This window comes from Populus nigra, chromosome 1 (assembly GCF_951802175.1).
Source record: "Populus nigra chromosome 1, ddPopNigr1.1, whole genome shotgun sequence".
In the NCBI taxonomy this organism is placed as follows: Eukaryota; Viridiplantae; Streptophyta; class Magnoliopsida; order Malpighiales; family Salicaceae; genus Populus; species Populus nigra.
Window position 1 is genome coordinate 18427782 of NC_084852.1, and position 22291 is coordinate 18450072.

Sequence of the window (22291 nt, forward strand, 5' to 3'; positions counted from 1 at the left end):
CACGTTAAACCCTAAAAAGCATAACCCACCTCCATCCCCCTCCAACCACCCCCCCCCCCCCCAAAATAATAATAATAATAAAGGAATTTTTTTATATACAAAAAGCCTTTTTATACTCTATTGGTTTGTAATATTGTCCCTGGCGCTAGCTCAATGCAAAGGCAAAACCCGAAAACATGTTTAAAAAGGAAAAAAAAAATCAAGAAAAAGAAAGGGCAGAGGATCATCAATTTTTGTTAATTAATAGAGAAGAACAACAAAATGGGTGATGCTGTGTGGGTTGTGACTCTCTCTCTCTCTCTCTCTCTTATTTTTTTTTATCAGTACATGAAAATGAAGAATATAATAGTGTTTGGTTATTGTTCTAGTAAAAAAAAAATAAAGATAGCAGAAACTAAATATGTTTGGTTAAAAATACATAAAGATAAATCTGTTTTTGAGACAATTTTGGGGTGAGTTTATGTATTTTCAAAATAAAAGTATATAGATAATATGTCTTCAGAGATAATATTTATTATTTTTTACCCCTTAAATATCATTGTAAAAACTTTTAATTAAAAAATTATTCAACTAAGACATGTAAGGAAAAAAAAGTTATTAAGATAGTTTTAAAAATCAACTAGGGGGTCGATTCGAGGCAAAACTTGGGTCACGAGTCGAGTTAACTCGAGTTGACTAGAGTCGGCACAAAAATAAAAGTGGTTATTATCATAGTTTTAAAACTTAATTTGGGGGTCAACTAAGGTAAGGCTCGAGTCTCAAGTGTAGTTGACCGTTGACACGGGTCAATGGAAGGACAAAAATAATTATTATCATAGTTTTAAAACCCGACTCAAGGGTCGATCAGAGGTAAGATCCGGGTCGTATGTCAGGAGAGTTAATATAAAATAAAAATAATTATTATCATAGTTCTACAACTTGATTTGGGGGTTCACCCGAGGCAAAGCCTGAGTCACAGATTAGAACGGTCAACCCAGGTTAGCCTGAGTCAATGTAAGGATAAAAGTTGTTATTATCATAGTTTTAAAACCACACTCGGGGGGTCAATCAGGGCAAGGCCCAAGTCACATATTGGGAGGGTCAACACGGGTTGATCCGAGTCAACATATGAATAAAAATAATTATTATCATAGTTTTAAAATTTGATTAGGGATTCGACTCAAGGCAAGGTTTATGTCACAAGTTGGGAGGGTCAACTTGTCAAGTCGGTTTTGGATTTATAACTAGTGTTATTATAATATTATTAATTTCAACACTCAATATAAACTAAAGTATAAAAAATAATATTTAATTATAAAAAAATACATATTAAAGATAAAATAGATTTGTTTTATGTTTTGCCTACCAAAACCAAATAATAAAGACAATCACTTTATTTTATACATCACTACTAAATATAATTTGTACTCTGGCTCTTCTGTTATAGCTAGCAACCAAACACTATGGGAAGAAATTTCTTTTTGCTAACATGGGTTTTAATGATAAGACATATTAATTAATTGGATCAAACTTTGAATCATAAAATTTCTTGATAAATTCCAACATTTAATATTTCTCATTTAGGTGTAAATAAAAAAAAACCTAAAGAGCATGGAGCATGGTGTTTTACTACATATATAACGATATAATGTAATTTAAGAATTACTTTCATAATTTATTGGATAATATTCTAAATTGTTCATTGAAACAAAACAACATCGTTTAGCATGTTTATAAATAATATAACATTGTTTTTATCCAAAAAAACTAAATAATTTTAAAAATGCTAAAAACCTTTTTTACAATTAATTTATGTTATTATTTTTTTTCTCGCAAGATAAACTAAACAAAGTCTAATATATAAAAATAAAGCCATATTTATTTATTTATTTATTTGCAGGAACCATTGAATTTGTAAAATTTATTAGAATGAATGTGATTATTTTCAATAATAGTAATAATTTATGCATCAAATAGCGATGGTTACAAGAGTCCCAAGTCAACTAAACAAATGGAAAACAATAGATTAGCCTATAGTTTAGATTAGATGTCTAAATATGATAGACAAAAAACTATTCTGATGGAGGATGTCCATCCCTCCATAGTAAAAACAAGACTTATATGTTTTCCTTATATATATATATATATATATATATATATATATATATATATATATATATAGATAGATAGATAGATAGTTGTATTGAAAAGTAATTGTTAGCCACATTTAGTAAATGATTAAACAACTGAAAGTAAGACTTAATATATAAGGAACAATACAAAGATCCCTATTTCCTTAATTACTTAGACTTAATATTATTAGACCAAGCACTAATACAAGCTGAACTTATCTTTATATCATAATCTGTATAAGTTAAATATTTTTTGCTAGCCTGTGACCAAGAAAAAAGATGAAACAAAGTTATTTAAAAGCTTTTTTTCATATTAGGTTGAATCTCACTAAAAACTAATTCATTTCTAGCTAGCCAAATAAATACTCCAAGCAATGCCAAAAGATAAGAGTTGTCTTGTCTTCTTCAGAATTTTTCCAAAAACCATGTGAGACCATTCAAACAGTAAGTTATCTAGTGATTTAGAAACACACCAATTACACCATTTCATAAACTCAGTCCATAGTCTCCCTGCAAATGGGCAATGAATCAGTAGATGCCTTCTTGTTTACATATGATCAATTGTACATAAAAGACATACCAAAAGCTCCATTGATATCAGACCCTTTTGACTTTAGAAAGTTCTGGTACATATTCTGCCTTGAACCGCCAACCAAATAAAAGTATGTATTTTTGGATGGAACTATAAATATCTAGACCTTTCTCTGGAAAGAACAGACACCATTGAATTCAATTCTGTCAATCAAAGAAGAACAACTCTTGACTGTAAAGTTACCAAATGGACATGAATTCCATATCTTTAATTCATTTCTATCTTGAAGTAGATTAGCCGACGAGAGTAATTGATGTAGAGCTTCAACCTGTTCAGATTCATAAACATGCAAAGGCCTCTCCACTTCAAATCCCATGTCCATTCTCCATCTATCCAAACTCTCATATCTGATATTGTTGTTGCTGTCATGCATATAAGCATGAATAGTCTCAGAAAAGACAGTTTGGTGGTTGTATTTCCTAGCCATTTGTCATTCTAAAATGAAACATTCTTCCCATTCCCAATTACAAAGCTGATACAATTTTGCATGGATGTAGTAATTTCCTCTCCTGGTTTTATAACCGAGACTATTCCAAATGCTTGATAATATTGCACTTAGAATAGGTAAACTATTATCAAAGACTGTCGAATACTTATTACAAACAATCTCTTTCCATTTGTGATCTTGAGCTGGACTACAAAGCCTCCATAACCACTTGAAAAGAGGTGCCTTATTCTTACTCATTAAAGAGTCAATACCTAATCCTCCTCTTCTTTTTCTCTAATCACAACATTCCATTAAACCTTACAGATCTTCCTTTGTTACACAACGCCAGCCCAAAGAAATCGCGTTGGATTTCCGTTAAAATGTTGTAAACACCCTTAGACATTAAGAAAGTAGACATAAAATAAAGAGGTAATGAATTAAGTACTCTGTATTATGCATATCCTTCCTACCATGCTAAGCATCTTACCCTTTCATATTGAAAGTTTGCTTTAGAATTTTGCAATGACTGGCTTCCATGTTGATATTCTCATTAGATTAGCATCTAAAATTAGTGTCATTCTATTACTCTTTGAGTCTATCAGTTTGAAGAAAGAAACAACCACAAAGAAGAAAAAAAAAGATGAAACTCATAACACATCAAAAATAATAACAATATCTTCATATAAAATTTTTTTCTCCTAAATTTTTTTCTTTAAAATAGCCTCTGTGAGTAACTAACTAATAAAATGCTATTAATTAGTTATTCACCCAGCACCATAAAATTTTTCATATTCATATTATTAATGTATTCGAACCCAAGCAATCTAATTTGTACCTAATTAACCTGGCTAGATCATGTGATTTGCTAAAAACTAACCTATTAAAAAGCAAAACAAAAATTATTTTTTTTCTTTTCCGTTATTTACTTGAAACAACCGAGTTTTGTGTGTTGTTATTTGGTGACACTGGTCCGCCATGACTAGTGTGAGTTTGAATTAAATTGGTTCATCAGGAGGTGTACCTCTAGTAGTTGTGTTATCCCGTTCTTGCAATCTTTCTAGGGTTAAGTCCGGTTTAATACATCCATCAAATAGCTACATGAATTCCACACAAACACCCACTTCGATATTTGTATGCATCTCTTTAGATATATACTAAGATAGTTGAGATTAGATAATTATATCAATTGGTAGTGTGTAACACATTTGTGAAAGATATTGGGCTCACAAATCTAATAAAACCCTAGTGAAATCCAGCCAAGACCAAGGTGGATGTGCAAACTAGTGGTGCTTCAAGCCTAGTACGTACAGACAAAAGCTTAGCTTATATCATATTTCTTATCACAACAAATACAGAAAGCCATTGGATCCAGAAAAGAAAGTACAGAAAAAGCACAAGTAACACCACTTTTCTCTATGGATAACTTAATTTCTGAAGCTTATCCACATTATGAACATGGTAGACAGACGCGATACGATCATGAACAGCTAGATTCTTGCCAAGCTTTTCTTGACCTTTACGTTTAATTTAATCACTTTCCCAGCTATACCACTTTGAAGGTTTTATATACTAGATAAAAAGATTCTACAAAGATCTTGCATACAATGTTACTTTTATTCATAGCCACAAGGAGAAACTAATATATTAAACTCAGATTGCAAATCTGACTACATGCTTGCCAACTTGATGCAAAACTAACAGGACCATTCTCTTCCTAATTGCGGGAGGATGCAGGATGTGATGGATGATCAGGGAAGGCCATGCACCTCGTGATGGTTTTAGTCTAAAATATTATTTTAGATTAGAGTGTGTGAGAGTTGGTAGACAGGAAAATTAATGGCAAAAAGGTATTAATGGACATTACATGGAATGATTGTCCACATTATTGTTCGATTAATTAGAATTCTAAGAGCTAGCATCTAGTGGAAGCAAATTTCTCTTTGGAATATTGACTCAGGCATGATTCACAAAAAGTAATATCATAAGAAAATGTAATAAGAGCAAGAAACAAGGACATGAGTTGCACTGCTAATTAATTTTAATTGTCTTAAAGGCCAAGGTATTCTCGACATTAATTTTCATATACCGAGATCAAGCTGCTCTCCTTTCGAGTCTGGGTAGGTCATATATTGATTTTATCTTCTTTCTTCGTGTTTGACAAATGGTAGGCTAGTTACTGTTGGTTCAAGAAAACGTATATACTTGCCAAAAAGAGGATACAGAATACAGAAAGTGGGAAGTAATGTCATTTTGAGCTCCATTACAACCTGTTTCCAGCACACATCCTTTGTCTCCTCCTAGTCCATTAGCTTGTGCTTCATCCGTGACTTGGATTAATTTTTAAAATGCAAAAAAAGTATTAAAAGCATGAATTTTTTTTTTTTGACTGTGTTATTCACAAGGTGTTGTACTTTCGCTTCCGAAAGGTTAGGCCAAGTGTCTGGCCATGAATGAGTCTACGCATGGGTTTTATTATTATTTTTTTAGATAATGGGATGGATGACATGTCATTCATCCCAATTTAATTTGATAAAAAATAAATGATGCATTGTCTTTCTAAGAAGACGACGGGTTGTTTGGAATCTCTAAATTTCGATTATTGTGGCGGCTAGAAAATTAGCGTGATTAATTTTTTCTTTAACAAATATGTTTTTAATCCAAAACATCAAGAAAACATCCTAATAATCTTGTTAAACCAACCCTTAACCTCTAAAAGTGCAAGAAACCACTTCAAAATCCAAAATCAACCCAAAACCCAATTTTTTCTAGGGCTTATGTATTGTTTTTTTTCTTTTGCACTTGCAAGGTAGAAAAATAATTAATTCAAACTCCCTTCGTTATATGGAACTATTTGGAAAACAAATCTAATGTTTTGATGGTCAAAATCGTAGAAATGACATCTTTCTCTCTCTGTGTCAGAATTCGGTGGTTTCTTCTCTATCCTCTACTCTCACCTAATAAGAACTGAAAAATGATGAAAATAAATTTTAGTATTGAAATTAATTTTTCTAGAATTAAAAGAACTGATCACCTAATTGATAAAAAAGATGGGAACTCAAATGTATTTTTCGTACAAAATTGAAAAACAGAATTTTTTTACCTGTGTTTTTTATTTTAGTCCTCTGTTTTTCAATTCAATTATTTCTTAAAAGAAACATGTAATTAGATGCTAATTTGGGCTAATAAGGGTGCAATCGTGTAAAAAAAAATTGAAAATCAAATTGAATTTTTTTAAAAAAGTCACTACTCTAATACACAATAATATGTTAAATGATGCACAATCATTTTAGAACAGTAAAAACGATATACCATTTAGTTTGTGTTATGATTTTGCACATTAGCTCAGATTCTAGATATTCTCTTACAAAATATCTTTAGGTACCTACTGTACCATGATTAAAGTCCGGACAAGGTCAAAAAGAGTATCAGTTACTGGTAGGAATAAGGGACTACACGTTCAAAAAGTGTTAATAAAAGGCCCTCCCTCCCTCTCGAATCTTAACAGATAAACACTATCTCTCCGGTAGAGAAATTCCATGGCCATTTCTTGGACTGTAGGTCCCAGCAGGTACGATTTGCTGATGTGATTCAATCGAGAAAGGCAACCGCGCACTTTGCAGCAGAAAGTGGGATGGACACGTTTCGAATTGAAATCCGATTGAAGCATGGTTATCAACCCGACCCAAGAACCCGTGTTGCGGGTTGGCGACTTAGGAAGTAAACCAAATCTATCCCAAAACAACCTCATTATTTCATGCTTTTAAGAGCATTGAAACAATATAATTTCAGCTCCTTTTTTTTCCCCATGAAAAAGGATATTTAAGAAAAAATAAAAAAAAAACTAAAATGATATAATTTAAGATAAAAATTAAAACAAATCTTTAAAATTAACTTTTAGATTACACAAATTTCATCAAGTACATTCCTAACCAGATTTAAATTAACTTAATATAGACCAAACTTTATATTGATGAGGGCTACGTTGATAACTATAAATTAAAGTATTAAAAAGTGTAGTAGCTCAATTAACATTCTCGCCCCTCTACTCTGAAAAGTTTTCAGGTAATTTTGAAAGAAAAAGTTTTAAATTCACAAATAAAAATAAAAAGTACTGATTAAGTGGAAGATCCACATAAAATAGAAGATAAACCATGATGTGGGGACATAAAATCTCAGATATTCTTAAACTTCCAATACAAGAGGTGAATCCAAGCAATCCAAGATCGTTCATTAAAAAGCAAACTCAAAGGGTTTATTCTTTTCCTTCTATATATATAATCCCACTACAAGAAGTAAAATCCAAACTCTTCATAATCATAACACAAATGTCTACCACGTTTTCTACATCCCCTCTACTCTTCCAACAATTTCTTGGGGATTTTCACCCAAGAAAACTGTTGCTACACAACCCTCTTTCCCAACCATCTTCCATTGCATCTCCTTCACCTTCTGGTAACATCCAAGATCCATTGAATCCTAATGCCAATGGCGATAAGCACTTCGATATAAATGTTGTTATGGTCCTCATAGTCCTAATATGTGCACTCCTTGTTTCACTTGGACTAAATTCTTTCATAAGGTGTGCAGTAAGGTGCTCATATTTAAATGGAAATTCTTCCAATAGAGGGATCAAGAAAAAAGCCTTGAGAACTTTTCCTATAGAGAATTACTCCCCAGAGAAGAGTAAATTGCCAGGGCTGGACACACAATGTGTCATATGCATATCAGAGTTTGTACATGGTGATCGAGTTCGAATTTTGCCCAAGTGTAGCCATGGATTTCATGTGAAGTGCATTGATGAGTGGCTTAGCTCACACTCATCTTGCCCTACATGCAGGCACTGCCTTATGGAGACGTGCCAAAAGATTGCTGGTGTTAGTCAGGCTAGCTCATCGGAACAACCACCTTCTGTAGCGCAAGAAAGAGTTGTGAACATTGCACCCCTAGAGCGTGAAGGTTTGGTCTGCAATTACAGGGAAGCCAGCTAAGTCAAATTGCTGTTTTTTGGCCATCAAGTTAAAATCTACCTAAGGTTACCGAATTTGAATTTCAAAGCTGTCAAATGACCCAGATTGAAGTGGTTGCTTCAGGGGCCAAAATGATATTCCTCTACCATCCAATTTGGCTAGGAAATTAAATGATTATATTAATGACTAGTGCCGAAGGTGGTGGCTGAGTGGTGTTGCACTTGTTATCCTCTGATGTTGAAATTTGGAATATGCCACTCATGTCTGAAGGAAAAAGAACTAAAATCTTGGCTGTTGAAATTATCCAATACAGTCTATGTTTTTGCGACAAAATTCCTACAGTGGCAAGGTTACTTGTAAAATTGACAAGAAAATATGTTTCATGGCAGCAGTACCTGTAAAAAATAGCATTATTATGATTATACACTTTCTTATCTTTATCTTATATTTCATTATATTAATTTAAATATAATAAAGGTATTAGATTTAAATTAATGAGTGTTTGTTTTTGTAGTTCAACTAGAAAAACAAACACACACTTACAGTTATGTGTGGCACATAAAATTACTTATATATATATATTACTCTTCAAAGTTGTATACAAATTTACAGGTTATTGAATATATTTAATTTGCCATTTTCACATAAACATTTGCTAAAAATCTTGCTAATTGGAATTATTTGCTTAAACGTTTTTTTTTTTGGACCTTGAGGCATAATTAACAAGGCATGTGTGCCTATGTATGTGGTTTCAGAAGGTGCCAAAATGAATATCTTTTTAGAATCTGAAAAGATTATGCTTGTCTTAAAAGTTTGAGACACAATTAAGTACTACGCATTAAAATGTACTGAAAAGATCAATCGAAGAAAATATTATAATAGAGTTTTATATAATTTAGAAGGTTTAACGTAATGTAGCAGTCATCTCTCTCTCTCTACATATAGAATACAAGTAAATCATACTATATAAAATAACTCTATACAAGATAATTACATATATTATCTCCTATAATATAGTACATGTCATAATATATCTCCTCAGGCTGAAGGTAGTGTATCCATATAAAGCTTGGATCATAGATGAACAAAGGAAGAATAAGGCAACGACTTAGTAAAAATATCAATTAATTGGTCATTGGAGGATATAAAGTGAATCTGAATATTTTTTTTTGGCTATCCTATCACAAAGAAAGTGATAATCAACCTCAATATACTTTGTACGAGTATGAAAAATTAGATTAGAAAACAAAGGCCGTGTTTGTTTCTTAGAAACTGGTTTATGTGAAATTACTTTCCAAACTTTTCTGTATTTGTTTGCCATTAAAAAAGTTGGTTAACAGAAAACACTTTCCAGTCAAAGAAAAATTTAGCTTGGTTTCCAGGAAAGTGTTTTCCTTTTATTTTGGGCAAAAAATATTTTCCGGAAGTTGTGAAAAATTTAGAAATATCATATTATTTGCTGATTATATCAAATTTGGTCCTCAAACTTTTGATTGCAATATATATATATATATATATATATATATATATATATATATATATATATATATATATATTGTTTTGAATATTTGTTTTTCAATTTTATCCCTTAAAATTTAATTTTTATATTAATTTTGGTCCTTATTTTTATAACTGTTATTTGCTTTTTCCTTATCATTTTTTAATTGAAATTTTTTATTTATTAAATTTGGTCCTCATTCTTTTGATTGTTACTTATTTTATTTGAAATAATTTATGACATGTTAATTATTATTATTTTAATTTCTTCATCTTTCAATTTTTTTATTTTTTAGAATAGATCTTTATTGTTTTGATTATTATTTATTTTATTTGAGATAATTTATGAATTTTTTTTTTCAATTTCATTTCCATTTAACTTTTTAATTTGTAAGATTTGTTTCTTATTATTTTAATAAACTTGAAAAAAATAAAACGTTAATGAGTTATTTTCCATGACATAACCAAACACTGGAAAATGTTTTCCAACTTATTTTCCATTACACTACCAAACATCGAAAAATAATTCACTTTCCCGGAATTTACTTTCCAAAAGAAAACTACTTTCCAGCAAACAAACGGGGCTAAATAGGTAGCACCCAAGTTATCGCACCAAAACTAAAAGAGAAACATAAGTCTGACAAAAGATAACAAAGTTAATGAATTTCAGCAATGCCATCATCTAAAGCTTTATACTCTTCTTTAGTAGAGGAGCAAGCAACAATTCTTTGCTTGCCAGACTTCCATACAATAGGAGTGGTGTAAAAAAAAAGACAAGGTAAGCCCTAGTACACTTATGATCACACTACAAGAAAATTGATAAATACAAATGGAAATACCGAGGGAATATATTCCGAGGGATTTTACTAACGGAAATATTCCCTCGGTATATACCGAGAGAATTACCGTGGGAAAAAAAATTAAAACAAAGCAAAAAAATGATGACGTGTCATTTTTACCAACGGAATTACCGACGGAAGAAATTCCGTCGGTAAATTTATTGGTAAACTGTGAACACTGTTCATCATGTCAATTACAAAGGGAATCACCGACGGAATTTTCCATCAGTATTTTCCAGAGAGCTCCAGAACTGTTCATTTTCCACTTGCACTGTTAATTGTTATTCTTTACAGACAAAATCACTGACGGATTGAAAAGTCGTCGGTGTTATTTGGCAATTTTTTGAAAAAATTTAATTAATTTAAAATTTTCATTTAAATATTACAGACGGAATCACCGACGGATTGAAAAATCGTCGGTAATTTTTTGGCGGTTTCTGAAAAAATTTTATGAAATTGAAAATTTAAATTAAATATTACCGATGAAATTACTGACGGAATAATTAAAAAATATTAATATTTAATTATCCGTCGGTAAAGCGTTCTAATAAAAAGCTTGAATGCCCTTATTTCACAAGAGATAGACATGTTCCTTATTATTATTATTATTCTTGTTCTTCTACTTCTTCTTTTTCTTCACTATATGTAAAAAACATCATTAAGGTATGTCTTCTTCTTCTTCTTCTTCACTATATGTAAAAAACATCATTTCTTATCTATTTTTTTCTCTTCTTTTCTCTCCTCATCTCCTTCTCTTTTCCTCCATGCTTGGATATGTCTTCTTCTTCTTTCTTCTTTTATCCTCTTAGTTTTTTTTTTATTAATATGCTTAATGAAATTTTTTCTCTCTCCTTAGCTTCACTTGCAACTACACTAAGGTAAGATTTTTCTTTTTTCTTCTTTTTTCATGATTTATTTCACTATATTTGTTTTTTATTTAATTTTTAATTGTTTTTGTTCTTAATAATTGTATAAATGTTGTTGTGAGATTTTTTTTTCATATGAGATCAATTTTTAGTAGATTTATTTATAGGATTTTTAAATTTTTAGCAATTGCAACTTCATTTTTTTCATATAAATTTTTTTAGTTGAATTTATTTTTTTATTTTATTTATTTGTTGCAAATTTGTTTAAGTTGATTTTCTTATTCTTTTTTCCAAGCATTTTGAGTATATATTATACAATGTTTATTTATGTTAATTTAATAATTTTATAATTTTATAAAATGAATTTTTTAAAATGTTTTTAAATAATTACCGACAGAAATTCCATCGGTAATTCTATCGGTAAATCCATTGGTAATAAAAAATATTATTACCAAGGGATATACCAACGAAATGAAACGGATAAATTTATTTTTTTATTACCAACAAATTTACCGATGAAAAAAAAATTACCGATGAAAGATTCACCGACGAAGCATTTCCATCGGTGATTCTGTCGGTAATTAATTTACCGACGGAATATGTGTCTTACACCGACGGAAAAATTTCATCAGTAAAACTGTTAAATCTTGTAGTGTCATTAATACTACCAGCCCAATCAACATCAGTAAAACTATGAAGTGATAACATTGAACATCGGGTAATATCCAAGCCAAAAGAAGTGATAACATTGAACATCGGGTAATATGCAAGCCAAAAGAAGTCATACCTTTCAGATATCGTAATATGTGTTTAACAACAATCTAATGGCCTTTAGTAAAAGCTTGTATAAAGTGATAGACTTTGTTGACAACATAACATATATCTAGCCTAGTAAAGGTGAGATATCAGAGAGCACGAATAATTTGTCGAAGCCAGTGGAATCGAAAAAAGAACTCACCAAACTGTAGAAGCAAAAGCTGGAGTATCAATAAGTTTGCACGACAACATACAGTTCTACAAAGGATATCAAGAACATATTTGTATTGATTACGCATGAAACCCATACTAGTAAGAGTTACTTTAATTCCCAAAAAATAATAAGCAGCACCCAAATCATGAAGTTTAAACTGTGAATTCAGCAAAGTAATGAGACATTGAACCAAAATAAAGTTACTTTTAGTGAGTAAAATATCATCAACATAGACAAGAAAGTAATGGAGATCACAACACAGAGAAAATAAATAAGGAGGTGTCAACCTTGGAAGCCTAAATACCAATATAAAGAAAAAAGTCACCCATTTAGATATTCATTATGAATATCAAGTTTCCGAATCTACCAACCTTTAGATATGACAATAATAAGTATTAACTGAATAGTAGTTGATTTAACAACAAGACTAAATGTTTTTAAGTAATCAGTCTCTGCCTACTAAGTGAACCCTCATGCGACTAAATGAATTTGGTAGCGGTCAATACACCATCAATCCGTCGTTTAATTTTATACACCCACTGATAGCCAACCACGTTCATAATGGGATCAAAAGGAACCAATGACCAAGTATTATTTTCATGTAAAACATCATTTTTAGATTTTATAGCATTATATCAGCACACAAACCGATTAGCTTCTTTAAAATTAAGTGGTTAAAGATCAGGAGAAGATGTTACCAGTGTTTTTGAAGGAAATAGAGTGGCAGAAACCAAACTCAAACAGGCAAACCTAATCTGTTGTGGACGTGTAATAATATAATGATGTCGGGGTGTTGAAGGGACAACAGACTGGAGAGACGAGGACTGTTGAGGAAGAGAGTAGCTCAAAAGATCAACAATGAGGTCTAAACCATGTATGGACTGTGCAAATGTGCTGGAAAGATAATCACCCAATGGTAAAACTAGAGATGTTACAGCAATGAGTGAGTTACAACAATGAGTGAGTCAAACAGAGATAAGGCTGGCATGACAAAACCTGATCTTGGAGAATGATCAATAGACAAAGATGCAAATGGTGATAACGGAACCAAATAGGAGAAGAGTGGGGACCGTGGGGATGAGGTGTTTAGTACTAGGAAAGTAGTAAGGAAGATTTGTATTAAGTGTAGGTGTAAACACATAGGGGCTAGTGTTGTGTACTTGTTCAGACTTAAGAAATGGAAAATAATATTCATGAAAACGAACATGATAAGAGATGTAAATATAAGATGACAATGATAGCCTAAGTGAGATGAACTATAGCCTAAACACACACACGAAGTAGAATGATAGTCTAACTTATAAGCATTATAAGGATGTAAAAAATGTCCGAGAGTACAAAAAAAAAAGTATAATAAGGTGGTTGTGTAAACAAACATTCAAATTGTGATTTATTACGCAAGATAGCTATTGACATATGATTAATGAGATATACAAAGGTTTCAAAAGCATAACTCTAAAATTTTAGAGGTGTTTTACATTGACCAAAAAAAGTAAGACCGGTTTCAATAAAATATCAATGACGATGCTCAACGGTACCATTTTGTTCATAGGTATGTGGATAAAATAAGTTATGATAAATACCAATGGTTTTCTCTTCACTTCTCATCCTCAAATATGTTATATTTCTTTGTTTTTTTCCTTATATTTCCTTTTTTTGGGTTTCTTAACAATCTCTTTTCTTTTCTTTTTCTTTTTCTTTTTTATTTTTTAATTATCAACCAAAATTAAGCATGTCATTAAGGTAAGAATTTTTCATTCCTTGTTCTTCTTTTTTTTAGTGTTTTGTTTTTCATTATTTTTTTTGTCATTATTTTAGTTTAATTTTGTGCTCTTAATAATTTTATGAATTAATAAATGTGTTGAATTTTAGTTGTTATTGAAATAATTTTTGTATTATTTTGTTGAAATTTAGTTATTGTTTTTTCAAATTTGTTGTTAAATTTCAATTAAATGTGTAGGATTAATTTTAATTATTATTTTGTATTTATTCCATTTAGAATAATTTTTTAAAATATAGAATTAAAAATATTACCACTTAGAAATAAGTGTGTTGAATTTGAGTTGTTATTCTAATACTTGTTTCATTATTTTATTGAATTTTAGTTGTTTTTTTCATTTTTGTTGTTCAATTTCAATTAAATGTGTAGGATTAATTTTAATTATTAATTATTAATTTTATAAGTTTAGAATAATGTTTTGTAAATTTAGGATTAAAAATAATATCACATAGAAAATAAAAATTTCTATGAAATTCAATTATGCTTAATTGTTAAAAGAAATTGAATAAAATCAACTAGTTTTTGGCATATCTGTTGTGTATTTGTAAGTTTAAAAGTTTTGGGTAGTCTCCAATATAGAGAAGATGTTGCTAATTTTTTTTAAAAAATAAAAATCATTTAATTTTTTTATCCATTTGTGTAAATGCCTAGGTCTATTACACGTCACGAGGACAAGATCCTTTAACTTAAATATTTTATTTTATGTTAATTTGGTTAGTTTATTGAAATTATTGAAATTTTTCTTTTATAAATTTTTACTTATAGGGAAAATTTGAATGAGAGAGAGTTGATAATAATGTTGCAATAAGGATTTGGGAGAATCAAGCTACAATTAGATAAGATCGAATTCAAGATAAAAAATTTTATTTCAAATATTAAAATTTTATTTTTCATTTACTAACAAATAATTAATTTGTACCGTATAGATTGTGTAATTTTTGGTATAAGACATAAAAGAAAACCAAAAAATATGTGAAAGAAAGAGAGCCTCTAGACTAGAATGAAGTGGTGGTTTGGAGAAATTTCAGACAGTCGTACATCTCAGAGACTATATAGGCAGAATACATTCAGCACGTGATGTATGAACGTTGCACGTGACGGTCACAGTCTGGTGTGGAAAATCAGAACTGACATGTTCACAATTTTGTTACAACGCACACCGACAACTATGTTATATTTGTTTCGCATGCAAATTGGATGATAGGATTTATTTATTACATCCATTATTTTTATGAGATGTTTTTATAAATATATTTAATTGATAATATTTTTATTTTATAGGTTACGGTTCTTGGATGCGAGTCAAGCCTGATAGAGCTTTTTGTTGAAACGCATGTGCAGAGTGATAACTACCAAAAAGGGTTACAACAATTCGTGAATAGTCGAGCTCAGCGCTTTGTGGTATGTTGGTTTTCAATCATTTTTCTTAAGTTAGTATTTCCTTTAATTTGATGAATTTATTTTTTCTTTCCAGGATATGTGTAATAGTCAGTTGAAGGAGAAATACGGGGACTATCCTTCGACCCATTCAGATCTTGACTTAGATTAATGGTTAGAGGTATGATCATCTGGTAGATTCGATAGAAATCAGATGTACGGACTCTCAACTACTACAGTCAAGAACTTGTGGATGACCTATAGTGTTTTGACCGTTGGATGCTCACAATCGATTCCAAGAACGTAAATTCCATAATTCACAGCGATGTTAGACCACTGAGTACAGGATCAGACAGCTCATCTTAATGAAAAATGTGAATGACTTACTTTTGATTATGAAGAACTCTGTCGATTGTTATGGAGATGAGATCACAAATTGGTGGTATATGTGCGACAACCAACCTCCTCCTCCTCCAACACCGTCTCTATTTTAGATTTATTGTATTTTAACGTATAAATATTTAAATTTATAATAAATATTTGATTTGTATATTATTTTAACTATTTTTCTACTTTTGTTCAATATAATTTTAAAATATTACTAATGAGGTTACCAACAAAACAACTTTGTCGGTATAATCTAGGGAGAATTGAAAAAGAATTGCAACAAATATCATTATTATTATTAATTCACCGACGGAATTACAAATAGTATTCTATCAGTGATATGTTATATTTACCAATAGATATACCGATGGAAAAATAAAAACACTGATGGCATTACATATGATTTTCATGTTAATGATATGTTAATTTACCGATAGAGATACCAATATGATGAAACAGGTAATTTTTTTGGCGTGCTCTGTCCGTTTGTAAATCCATCGATATGTTTATTACGAACACACTCACCGATAAACCATAAATTACCAACCAAAGTTTTTTCTAACGAATTGTTTCTGTCTGTGAGCCTGACGTCGGTAATACACATATTGATGGAATATAAATGTAAATACCGACATAAATTTTTATCGAAAGAAGTGATAAAAGTGTTAAATCTGGTAGTATAATTATTAGAATTCAATAATGGACTAACATGATGCAAGAGGGGTATTAAAAATAAAATTTGTTATCTTGGGAAATCATGAGTAATAATACGGAGTGGCTTCCATGTTCTCTACTAATTCATTGGTTTCCTCACAATTATATATAGTCCCAACAAATAAGAGGGCTGAAAATGACCATATTGGCGATGAGTGAGCAAGGATTACACAAGTACTATATATGATAGGAGGATTGTGGCATACAGGTGTATCTTCATCACTGAAAAATTATATAAGAAGCCCTTTTTAATCAATTGCTTGTAATTTTGTGACCTCGTGACTCAGACATGAGTCACAAAAGAGCTATATTAACCCCAAAATTTGTGCATAAACTACTAGTAATTAATCTCTCTAAGATGTTTCTTCGAATCTGCTTTTATCTTTTTCTTTTTTTCATTAGAATTTGTAAGTTAATGTCATTTTCATGCTATTTTCTGGTTTGGCAACCACAAATTAACTAGGTTACCGTTGAGGTGATCAGGGTGATAGGGTTTTTTTTTTTTAGTCTTAGATTGTATTGTATTAATTTCATTCAAGATTAAGAAAATATAAGGATGTGAATTGTTACACCTATGTAAGGATTTATTTTAAAAATAATTCTTGTGAGAATAAGTTTAAACTTGATGAAAAAGTAGAGGAAAATGATAAGAGATTTCAGAAACCATAGAATTTATCAACTTTCAACATCCACTCTCCACCTTTTTGCATGGCTTTATAGCATAGAGTTCAAGTCACTAAACAACTAATGATTTTAGTAATCAAATTACAATTTTTAATTTCATAAAAAAAAAGAGTTTCATAAAAGGGTTTTGTACTTTTTATATTCTGGCTTAGGTTTATAATTAATAATGAAGGTCGTCATGATTTAGACTCCTGAAAGTATTACCATATCAAAATCTACTCATTTCACAAGCTAAAATAGTTAGGTTGAGAGTTGGGATTAAAAAATTAAAAATCAATTAACCAATTAATAATAGGCCAAACTTATATCAAGCAATCTGATATAATTAATCGAAAGCTAGGACACCAAACTCATCATATAGGTTCCTTTCAATTGTTTTTTTTTTAAAATAGATCTTTCTACCAATCAGAATTAACTATAGGATAGAGCTTAATGAAAAATTATATATAAATAAATATTTCTATACTAATTAATTGATGTGTCAATTTACAAATATTAAAATATGGGTCTCATAAATTTTAAATTAACCTCTGATTAAAAAAAAGAGAGAGAGTAATTGCCAGCACGTGTTTGTCGCATGGGAATTTTTGTTTTTATAGCATTACTAGTGATTAATTAATGAGCATATTTAGTAATACAAGGCATATGCGTCAAATATTGTTTTTTTTTTTTGGGACGACACATGGATCATGGCCTCATGCATGAAGCAGCATCCACTCTAGAGCCTAGATCGACATACAAACACAAATATGCTTTATCCCGCACATACATATAGAGTGCTAATCCTACTAGAAAGATCATTAAATAACACACTATGTCTTAGTGGAGGCCAGGAGTTGGTCCGAATTGACTGTCAAAGGTAACCCTGGTGTGATCTAATCCTGAAAACAGTAGTGTTTAACGATTTCTTTGAAAGATAGTTTAATTAATCGTATCAATAAAGTTCATCAAATAAAATTTCATTTTTACTAAATACATAGCTGAGATCAATGGAGCTGATGAACTTGGACTAAAATAATTTAATTAGCCTGAACTGGAAGACATTGATTGGCCTGACAAGGTTGAACAAACAGCTATAATATAATCTCTATAAATTTATAATTTTAATTAAATGATGTTTTTTTTAGTTCCAATAATTTAAATCTAAAGTTTAAATAATATCTCAATTAATTAATATTCTTTTACCTACGGTCCCAGAGATTTAATCATACTACGTACTGATTGGGTGATTAGTTAGACCATGGAATTAATTAATTGCTTTTTTATAAATTTATTTTATTTGATAAATTAGATAAATTATTTAGAATTATCAAAAACATTATTACAAAAAAGTTATGTTATACAAACAAGTGAGTGAACTAGGAGTTGGATCGAAGAACTGTTGATTAAACTAATAAATCAAAGCCTTGATCATTTCACCCTTCAATCCGATTTTGATAACATTAATTGTATGCAAAAAAGAGAAATTCAAATGTTTAGTCAACTTCTCCTGCACCCATTGAGTTTATAGCTCAACTGACCTGACATTCACGTTGCCCTTTCTCTTAGTGCAACTACGTCCAAAGAAGCTCTCACTAAACTCTGCAAGCATGTCTAGCACTTCCTTTTCTCCCTCCACTCAACTCTTTCAAGATTTTCTTAAAAAATTTCCCTCAAGAAAATTGTTACAGCAAGCCCTATTTTCCCAACCATCAATCCTACCATCTCCTTCCCCCTCGGGAGGCACAATCTATCCCCCGTCAGAACTTTACACCAGCCATAGATATGTTCCAAATATTGTTTTAGTCATCTTGTTGGTCCTGTGTGCCATTATTGGCTCACTTGCTTTGTTTACAATCATTAAGAATGTGTTAGAGTGCTCAAGTTTAATAGCATCCGAGTACAATGGCAATCTTGCTGCTAGGTTGGCCAATTATACTGCAAGGATCGAGCTAATATCTTTGAAAACTTTCTCTACTGGGCATACTCAAGGGAAATAAAAGCACGAGAGGAGGAAACTAATGCCATTCGGGGTATGTACCTGGTAAGAATTAACTTAAATAGCTCATTCTTCATGCCCTAATATGAAGGTGGTGAAGTTGGAAATAGGTTGTGAGGCATTATGTATTGAAATATTTGAGTTTCATAGGTGTATATGAGATGTATCGGAGATCTCAAAGGTGGAAAATGAAATCTGGGAAGGATTGGAAGTGCATTTTTATTAAGGAAATAAACCATGTGATTTGATTGTTTCTTTGTGTTTGTTCTGGCTGACTTCTTCTTGTTCCCTTTATTTATGCATTTGGTTGATTTCTGCTAGTGTTTTCATTCCATAGCATTTAATTTTTCGTTAAAACAAAAAAGAAATGGAAAAGGAAAAATAACCCTAGACCCTTGTTCTTAGAAATTTGCCATATTATATCCAACATTTTCTTTTTTGCATCAATCCATGTCTGAAAATGAAGATTCGATGAGAGGAATTTCATATTATAAAATAAAAAAATGGAGAGTTTTTCCCATTGGCTTTGGGCTTTGCTCTTGAAGCAATATATAGTTTATCCATTCCTTAGGGTAGAAATATGACTACCACAAAAGCTGCTTTATATTTCAACTTTCAAGGATTGAATTTTTCCTGACATTGTAATTATGCATTGCATGTTAGGTATTTGTCAATGTTATTTCAGGGATAAGTTTCAGAGTCTTCGTAGCAATAAGCTAGCTGGTAAAAGTTTGTGATCGATCAGTAATAATCTTTGAAATGACAAACGGAGTTGTATATTTATTATTCTCTCCGGTGAATACTTGATCAGATCCTACCATGCATGCTTTTTTCAACTCATATATTCATCCAAAAACTTCAAATTTAAAACTTTAACATACTCATCAGTATCTTAGTACTTGATTTTTTATTGTTTAATTAGATAGAATTGGGTATAATGAGATTCAAAGATTTTAATCATATGAAAATTAATAAAACTCTGGTATAATATCAAAAATTATTTTAACCAAAGCATTTAAGCTATTAATTATTAATTGAGATTGCAAGAAAGATTCACCTCCCTAGCATATAAAACCACGATGAATCCGATGTAGAATCCCTGGCCATAATCAACTCTTTTTCCCTTTTGAATAGCCATAAATGATGGCAAATGCAATACATTGCCCCTCTCGAAGGCATACAAATCTCGGGTCTCAGTCAATAACGAATTAGGATATACAATTTGGAGAGGGGCAAATGGAACACTGATATTATATATTATACATGTATGTATAATATTGTGTATTTAATATTTATTCTTACAATATACTATGTCATAATCCATTGAGTTACTGGTTCCAGCATATTTAAAGTAAGAATTACATCAAAATATATTTTAGTAATGAAAATAATTTTAATTTGAGTTAAATGTGCAAGTTATACATCTATATAATTATTTTTATTCGATACATATTCCTTTCTCGTTAAAAAAATCCAACACATATTGTTGTCTAAACGAAGAAATAAATGATTTCGTTATATTTTTCTCCTCGAATAAATTGTTTTAATATACATAATTAAATGAGAAAATAAGTAAATCCATACATGTATTGAGTTGCATTACGTAAGGAACTATTTATTGTCGTTAATAACCTCGTATGAACTCTTTCAAACTCTTTTAATTAAGAGGGGATAAGTTATCATTTTTTAAGGACATAGATAAATAATGTATACGACTATAAGGACTAATCCTCCCTCCATCTCAATTGCAAGCGACAAAAACAGTCATACCCTAAACCCAAACTAATTGGATTCTTTTAGTTCATACAAATCCTAGGCCTCAATTGCATGCGGTTTAATTGTTCATCCCTCGTTCAGGACACACAATTCCTAGCTCGTCTGACCCAAACTAATTGTATTAATTAAATTATTCTACAATGATTATCTCTATTAAATTACTCCATGATAATCTTAGCCCCAAGAATATGTAGTACACCTATGCATTAAAGCCGAGTTTGGCCATGTAGAGAACATTTTTTTAACTGCCATAATTTATATTATTATTTAAACTCGATACGATGAGTCAATTCTAATTTAATATTTTTTAATTGTTATAATTTATGTTATTAATTAAACTTGATCTGATCTAGTGAGTCAATCTAATTATCCATCAACTTGAAACATAACTTAATTTAAATTTTAAATTGAATTGGATGAGAGTTGACTTGATTAAACTCGATTAAATCATGTAAATTAAAATAATATTGTTTTAATTTTTAAAAAAATTAATAATATTATTTTAAATTAACTTAATTGAACCCACAATTTATAACTCAAATTTTAGACCCAGTCATGTGGAGTTAAATTTAATAACATAAGATAGAATTATAGTGGTCTTTATAAGTGGCCTTCCAAATCATGTTTATCTCCTTTTCTTCCACTTTATTATTGCAACTTTTTATCATCTCTTGTCTGCACTAGGGAGGGACATAAGCTAAGATGGGTCGGTCGTAGCACCAACGCTTTTTATACCTTTTTTAAAAATCTTATTGCAAAGCCTGTTAAGCAATTCCTTTCCTTATTGGATCAAAACATCCAACCAAAAACTATATTAAATAAATCTTGGAGTTTTAATTAGGGAATAGTTCTAGTAATTAAATTTGTTCATTATGAAAAAACAAGGGTACCCATTATGTATAAAGCTAAAATTAGTACTCCATAATATATATATATATATATATATATATATATATATTCTAGGCCTACAGTTCGGAGCATATATTGTATACATATATGTGTAGGTTGTGCTACATTTAACAACGTCAAAGTTCACAGTTTTTTTATTTTTTTTTATGATTGTGCTATTGAAAATAGTGCAACTTTCACAACTTTCTACTCTACACATGTGAATGTTGCATTATACTCAGTAATGTAATCTTCATTAAAAAAAAATTATAGTTGTTTTATTTTTAATAGCGCAACTATTGAATTGTGCTACTAAGAATAGTATAATTTTCTAGATTGTGTTAATTTATAAATTATATTTTCCAACTATGCTATTTTTGAAAAAACTAAAAAAATATCCATGTAAGTATTGGAAATTGTAGAACTTCATAGGTCTCG

At 30.4% G+C, this 22291-nt stretch overlaps 1 protein-coding gene across 1 annotated transcript; it reads left to right on the forward strand.

The window, feature by feature from the left end:
- Positions 1 to 7450: 7450 nt before the first annotated feature.
- Positions 7451 to 8542, forward strand: LOC133684850 (RING-H2 finger protein ATL78-like). Its single transcript, XM_062106863.1, has one exon. It carries the CDS (start codon positions 7456 to 7458, stop codon positions 8116 to 8118), a length of 663 nt encoding a protein of 220 aa, XP_061962847.1. The 5' UTR covers positions 7451 to 7455; the 3' UTR covers positions 8119 to 8542.
- Positions 8543 to 22291: the final 13749 nt, after the last annotated feature.